This window comes from Pseudonaja textilis, chromosome 2 (assembly GCF_049901715.1).
Source record: "Pseudonaja textilis isolate UNSWEBS1 chromosome 2, rPseTex1.2, whole genome shotgun sequence".
NCBI classification, from domain to species: Eukaryota; Metazoa; Chordata; class Lepidosauria; order Squamata; family Elapidae; genus Pseudonaja; species Pseudonaja textilis.
The window spans coordinates 10,440,531-10,448,485 of NC_141991.1; the positions used below are offsets into that span (position 1 = coordinate 10,440,531).

Genomic DNA, 7,955 nt, shown 5'->3' on the forward strand with positions numbered 1-7,955 from the left:
CAGCAACTAAGACTAACCTGAGCACAACCAAGCCCCCACCTGAACAGAACATGCCTCCAACCAATCAGAACACGGCTAACCCCCAACCAATCAGAACACAGCCAAACCCCTACCAATGAGAACACACCCCACCCAATCAGAACACAGCCAAGCCCCCACCCAATCAAGTCCCACCCCACTGGCAGTTAAAAGGAGGAAGCAGCTGCAATCTCACATTACTCTGAGAAGCACAGAGCCGGAGACAGAAGCCTGAAGATGATGAATGAGACTTCATCGAAACGTTGCCTAGATACTTCGAATCTTACGCGGGAGAAAACCCGAACAACCAAAGATACACACACACACACACACACACACACACACACACACACACACACACACATATATATATATATATATATATATATATATATATATATATATATATATATATATATCAGTAGGTAAACCACAGTTTGCTGGCTTTCGAGATGCTAGTGCAGCATTTGACACAATAAACAGAGAAATATTATGGAGGAAATTGATTGCCCTCAAAATGGAGCTCCGACATTTGGCCCTGATCCAAGGCCTTGTTTGAGAGGGAGGTTTGGGCTCAATGGAGCCATGAGAAGAAGGATCGATACTTAGCAAGGAGAAAGGGAAGGGGGCATATTTGAACCCTTGTTATTCGGTGTAGATATGAATGACTTCCTAGGACTAATGAAGGATCCAGAACAGATCATAAATAAATGTTATTTCATTCTTTGAAAAAAAAGTACTAAATTAGTGGACCAGCAAAATGCAGTGCACATTGTAACCTTGGATTTCAGAAAGGCTTTGACAAAGTAAACCACCACCTACTTCCCGGTAAGCTAAAACTATGTGGGATAGACAGCATCACCTCCAGATGGACTCAGCCTGTGGTCCTCAATAGAAGTTCATCTACATGGGGGCCCGCAAGGATCCATTTTAGGCCCAGGACTTTTCAACATCTTCATCAATGGTTTGGATAAGGGGTTAGATGGGGAAATCATCAATTTTGCCGATGACACTAAAGTGGCAGGAATAGCCAACACCCCAGAAGATAGGCTGAAGATCCAGATGGATCTAGATAGATTTGGACAGTTGTCTTATCTAACAAATGAAATTCACTGTGGAGAAAAGTAAGGTTTACACTTAGACAAGAAAAACCAAATGTACACTTACAGATTAGGTGACACCTGGCTCAATAGTGGTAACTGTGACAGAGATCTTGGAGTCTGAGTGGACAATCCCTTAAATATGAGCCAGCAGTTTGTGGCAGAGGCCAAAAAAAGCCATTGCAATCCTAGACTGCAACTGGGGTCTCCCTGTGTCTTGTACAACTGGAGAAGAAGATTCCTCCACAAAGAATCTGGGATATAGAAGCAGAAAAAGATGCAGCAATCCTCATTATGATAGGCCCTTTATTGGAATAGAACCCTTCAATTGGCATTTGCACATGTTAATCTAGCTGCAATAAATTGTAGGGGTGATACAGTAATATAATTTATATTTTTATTGTGTTTTTGTTTGTTATTTTCCACTATAATTCAATCTTGCTAATATTTTGCCTTTAATATTTTAAAAATGTCTAATTAACAAACTATTCTAATACATTCATGAGAACCAGGTTGGATCTATTAAAATCTAACATTTTGGATTTGATCTGATGCCAAGTATAATACAGCATTCTTCATTGCTTTTTCAGATCAGTTATAAAACTGCTTCAGAGGATCTGAGTGATAAAAGTAAATTCCCTTTTTTCCACCGGATGCATCCCAAAGAAGGATTCCACTACCCAGCAATTGTCCAACTGCTCCTCCACTTCAGATGGACCCTGATTGGCCTCTTTGCTTCAGACACAGAGAATGGAGAGAATTTCATGAGGACTTTCTCTCCTATGCTTGTCAGGAGTGGAATTTGTGTGGTTATATTACGACTGTTCTCAACAACTGACAATAAAGCAGCCCTCAGGGAGGCCCTCTCTAAGTAGAGACAAGTCAATGTCTTTGTTCACTTCATAGAAGTTGATTCCATTTGGGACATAATTCGTCCTTTCCACGAAGCACTTATGTATTTGCCAGGATCCATTGAAGGGAAAGTCTGGGTCATCACAAATTTTGTACAGTATCCAATAAACAAGCACAATCTTTTCAAATACATCCATAGTATTTGGAACTTTGGTTATCTGCTTAAAAACAGGCCAAGAGGTGATTCCTTTGAACCCAATTTCTTTGTGGAAGTTCCATTTCAAGATCATTATTTCCACTGTTCTCTTTCCAAGCACAGCTTTTCTGTCCAAGGCCGCAGAAGATGCACCCAGAAAGCCCCACTGGAGACCCAGGAGAAAAAGAATGGGATCTGGTTCGGAAGCCAACAGCAGGATTACAGTGTCATTCAGACTCTGGCCCAGGCCATGAATGCCGCCTATTCCCCCAGATTGAGGAGGGGAAGGATGGAGATAGAAAAGAGATTGGGGGCTCAAAGGCTGCAGCCATGGCAGGTATGGTGTCCTGATGGGGATCCATTCATCACTGCTCCAGCACTATCTTTGTCCCAGGTACAGATACAGATAGTCAGAGTTGGAAGGGACCTTGTAGGTCATCTAGTCCAATCCCCTGCCCAAGCGGGAGACCCTACACCATTTCTGACAAATGGCGGTCCAATCTCTTCTTGAAAATCTCAAGTGATGGCGCTTCCACAACTTCCAAGGGCAAGCTGTTCCATTTGTTGATCATTCTCACTGTCAGAAAGTTACTCCTTATTTACAGGTTAAATCTCTCCTTGTTCAGTTTCCATCCATTATTCCTTGTCTGGCCTACAGGCACTTTAGAAAATAGCTTGACCCCTTCCTCCCTGTGGCAGCCCCTCAAATATCGGAAGACTGCTATCATGTCTCCCCTGGTCCTTCCCTTTACTAGACTAGCCAAGCCCAGTTCCTCAACCGTTCATTGTATGTTTTAGCCTCCAGTCCCCTAATCATCCTGGTTGCTCTTCTCTGTATTTTTTCTAGAGTCTCAATTTTTTTTATAATGTGGTGACCAAAACTGTGGATGCAGTACTGTAGGTGTGGTCTTACTAAGGCTTTATAGAGTGGTATTAGTACTTCCCTTGATCTTGACTGTATCCCTCTGTTAATACAACGCCTTCTTCAGGGTGGCCATATTTAACCACCGTTGCAGCCTGTCTTCGGAGGGAATTTACCTAGCCAAGGAGGGGAGATGTGGCTCCCCTCAACATGACAGGCGATCTCCCCCTTATCCCCACCCCTACAAGGTGGTTCTAGCCCTGTTTGGAGCCCTCTAACAAGTGCAACATGGATCAAAGCTGCACAGTCTTCAGTCCATCCTTGAAGGAAATGCAACCAGAAGTCACAGGGACTTCTTATCTACCACAGACCACCACAATCATTATTTCTATTCCATTCAGAATCTGTCCAGGGTTAAACATCTTTGTTTGATTCTTAATAATAATGCATTTCCTTAAAATTGTAATTACGATCTTTCCCAACAATTGCTTTCCCTTCCCCAAAGTTTTGGACCTGTAAGTTGAAACACGATGCCTCTTAAGACTTGTTTTCCAGTTATATATGATAAGTCCATTCCCCCATCTCCCTCAGTCTTCTTGAAAGAATCCATTTCATCAGTCATCCGTTCTGTCCACTGTGAGTCTTCAGGATCCAGGGCCTCTCCAGACATCTCCAAGTAGCCTGCCTTCCAACCAGACTCCTCCTTCAGGGATACCAGCAGCAAATTATGTTCCACTCCATCCCACCATCCATCCATTCAATCCATCCAATTAAACAATTGTTGCTTTCTTCTGATTAATTAATTTTGATTGTTTTATTATCAAACTTTTAAAATGAAATTTCAGATAAGGCTTGTAAGTTGAAGGACTTTATATTCCTTAAATGACATCAAATTAGCTTACTCTAAGATTGTATTAATTACCATATTAATGACAATATAGAAAAATTGATGACCAATTGCAAATTGCTATCCATCATCTTCAGATTTCATAGGAAAGATTTAAAAAGATTCAAAATCATTTGAGTATCATTTTGAAGACAGTTTTTATCCACTTAATCATCATACCATCAACCCCTCAGGTCTCTAATCACATCACACAATTGTTTGTGAGTCCTTTACTGAAATCCAGTTATATCACCAGAATTACCACAATCTATTTCGGAAGCATAATGATACGTGACAATGACTTTTGGGATGAGGAGAAGAGAGGTTGCCTAGGGAAGGATCAGATAAGAGTGGAGAATCCTGCAGCTTAATAATGGGAGTGAAATAAACTCAGAAAGGATCCTCGGTAACTTTTCAGACTGAAAAAAGATTTGGTGGGAGATTTGTTCTTTCAGATTTGCAAAATTTTGTTAATGTAGTACAATCAAGTAGAATTAGCATATCTGGATGTGTTTTCCATCAGGATGACCAGGGAGAAGATTAGCCTGACAACTTCCTTCTTGATAAATTCATGCTTTCTGGGACTCAACTTGTTGTTTTCAAAGAGTTTATGAATCGTCAGTGTATAAGTGGCAAATTTTTCTCAAACTTTTTCATTCACTTATGAAGATAATGGCAGTATTTGTATCTTAATTAAGCATATTTAGAGATTAGACAATTGTAGAAGAAAGATTCAATGTGGGATAAGAAACCAAGTTTTCTCCTCTTCAAATTCCTGGATGTTCCCATTCTAGTTTCATCCCTTTCTGGAGAAGAATGAATTTTGGAATATTTCCAGCTTTAAACTGTACTTGGACCAAAATGGAGAGATAACAGCAGATCTGATGATCATTGGCTGGTTGGTTCTTCTCAAGAAGCCCAAGACTCTGGCATATTTTGAAAGACAGAGACTTTCTATCAACCAAGATACTCTTTCACGGTTAAAGTCGCTCAATAAGGTGAGATAAATGTTGGTGTCTTTTCTCTGTTTTCCAAAGCCTGAGTTCCCATTTCCAATGGGCAAAGCCTAGAGTCTCCATGGTGGTTGGCCTTCCATGCCAGTTGGTGTCTTCTAATGGAAGTTCTTCACAAGACGGGACCTCAGTGGAGTGGCTTTGCAATGAAATCTTTCAAGATCTTACTGGTCAGAGGTTTCTTTCTTCATCACAGTTTAATTTCATATTTAAAAAATCTAATGGAATGAAAGTTTCCTAAATCTTTTACAGTAAACTTTATTCTCAGTTTTAATATGAATATATCATCATACTTAAATCTTTTTCCAATTCCATCCCTGTAGACTTTATTAGATAGTAAAATACTTTATTGTATTGTTAAATTCCAAAAGCAAAAGAATGGAACTCAATGAAGAATCTGCCAGTTGTTCTACCTCCTGCATCTGATTTGATAGTCAGAGATTTCATATTTACCTCAGTGAAGACCAGAGGCTACTTGTCTCCATCCATCTCTAACTCCGTTTTCCATAGATGGAGAGTCCTCACACACTTTCTTTGGCATCCCTATTTTTTTTCTGCTCAGTCCCTGCCTCATTCTAAATGTGTGGAAAGTTGTTCTCCTGGATTTGTCAAGAGGGTTCGAGAAGGAGACCCAGTTTGCTGCTACGACTGCGTTTCTTGTCCGGAGGGGACCATCTCCACTCAGGAAGGTGGGTGACACTGGAGGAAAGGAAGGCCTGGTGGAACTGGATCCATCCAGAAAATTTTCATGAAAGTGCAAGTTAAAGACAGATTGAAGCTCACTTGTTTGTTTGTTTTTAACCTGCACAATTTCTGATCTAAAAGGAAGTAAATAAAAAACACTTTGAAGGAGGGGCTGGGAAGAGATGGGAGGAAGGGGTGGTAGACTGGGCAAGCTTTACTAACAGCAGAGGAAATATCCCTTCTGTTTTTTACTTTGGATAGGTGCTGCTAAGTTTATCTTTCTAGAAACACCTGAGTTCCTTGAAATTTGGTGAATTGTTTTAGGTCCACCTTCTGAAAGACCTTGCAATTCCCTGTTTATTGGCTTCCCCTTGAGGATCCCTGAGAAGGTGTCCCTGGTCTATAATGTGGTGCTGTGGGTAGTTATGGGGGAACTCATTACACAAATAGTCTGCCAATAATGTAGATGAATCAATCAATCAGAATGGAACTGGAAAGGACCTTGGAGGTCTTCTAGTCCAGCCCCTGATCAAACAGAAGATACTATACCATTTCAGGCAAGTGACTGTCCAATCTCTTCTTAAAAGCCTCCAATGTTGAAGAACCCCAAACCTTTGAAGGCCAGCTATTCCACTGGTTAATTGTTCTCACTGATAGGAAGTTTCTTCTTAATTCCAGGATGCTTTTCCAGGTGTTACAAGATACTGTAGGTATTCTCCAAGTCCATGGGGCAGGACTCAGGATGTTTGCCTAAAAAGATTATATGATTAATTGTTAACTTCTAAAAAAGCAGGTTCCTATGAAGATTCTACACATTACACTGGGAATAATTACCATCCTAGAACTTCCCTCAAATTCATAAACCTAGCTACATTTTTTAAAAAAAAATATATCCTTCTTATGCTCATTTTAATGAAATTGTTAAGAAATACTTTTGGAAAATACCCAAGGTAACAGTTCTTATCCAAAGAACGTATTTCTTGTAAGATAAAAGGACAAAATATTACAGAAATATTGCTTTTTCACTTTATCAGATACAGAAAAATGCACCAAGTGTCCAGATGATAAATACCCAAATGAGAATAGAATCCAATGTATCCCCAAAGTTATAACCTTCCTGTCTTATGAAGAAAATCTGGGCATCATTCTGGTCTCTTTTGCCATGCTCTTCTTCCTAACCACTGGCCTTGTTTTAATCATCTTCATTAAATACCGAGAAACTCCCATTGTCAAAGCCAACAACCGGGACCTCTCCTACATTCTCCTGCTCTCTCTCCTGTTTTGCTTCTTGTCTTCTTCTCTCTTCATTGGTCAACCAAGGAAAGCCACCTGCCTTCTCCGACAAACAGTTTTCAGCATCATCTTCTCTGTTGCCATTTCTTCTCTCTTGGCCAAAACCATCACGGTGGTGCTGGCCTTCCTGGCCACAAAACCAGGAAACCGAGTGAAGAGATGGTTGGGGAATAGCTTGGCCAACTCCATCATACTCTCTTGTTCTACTGCCCAAATTATCATTGGCTCCATTTGGCTGGGAGCTTTTTCCCCCTTCCCTGACTCTGACCTCCACTCCCAGCATGGAGAAATCATCTTGCAATGCAACGAAGGGGCTGTTGTCATGTTCTACATCACCCTCAGTTACATGGGCTTCCTGGCTGTCATCTGCTTCATACTGGCTTTCTTGGCTAGGAATCTGCCTGGGGCCTTCAACGAAGCCAAACTGATCACCTTCAGCATGCTGGTCTTCTGCAGTGTCTGGGTGACTTTTGTGCCCACCTACCTGAGCACCAAAGGGAAATACATGGTGGCAGTGCAGGTCTTCTCCATCCTGGCTTCCAGTGCTGGTCTGCTGTGCTGCATCTTCATCCCCAAGTGCTACATTATCCTTCTGAGGCCAGAGCTTAAAACAAAGGAGCAGCTTAGAAATGTGGAGGTGTGAGACTGATGAATTTCAGCTCCAAGCTATCTTCCATACATGAGTGGAGCAACAATTTTTATTCAAATAAATAATGTCCGGAAGAATATGAGGAAACCAATTTCTTGGAGGAATGAGAATATGTTACCAAGATAGAAATAAAGAGTTAATGCACGTGCAACCTTTTATTTAGACAACATCTGTTTCTTGAGGATGGTAACAGTGGGTGGGCATGAAGGTACCTTGAGGTGTGCTAATTATGAATATTCTCAGTTATATCATCTATTAGATATTCATATTGATGGTTATCACTTTATTCTCTTTTCCACAAATGTATAAATATGAGTGTCTCCTTTTGTCTTTGGGAATCTGTCCTGCCATTTTCTAGAGGGAAATTCCTCCAGTGGACACTGAATAAATAATTACACCAGT

At 40.8% G+C, this 7,955-nt stretch overlaps 1 protein-coding gene across 1 annotated transcript; it reads left to right on the forward strand.

Moving 5' to 3' along the window:
• Positions 1 to 4,991: 4,991 nt before the first annotated feature.
• On the forward strand, positions 4,992 to 7,955 carry LOC148126705 (vomeronasal type-2 receptor 26-like). Its single transcript, XM_087923113.1, has 3 exons — positions 4,992 to 5,097; positions 5,936 to 6,030; positions 6,621 to 7,955. Exons 1-3 carry the CDS (start codon positions 4,992 to 4,994, stop codon positions 7,545 to 7,547), a joined length of 1,128 nt encoding a protein of 375 aa, XP_087779239.1. The 3' UTR covers positions 7,548 to 7,955.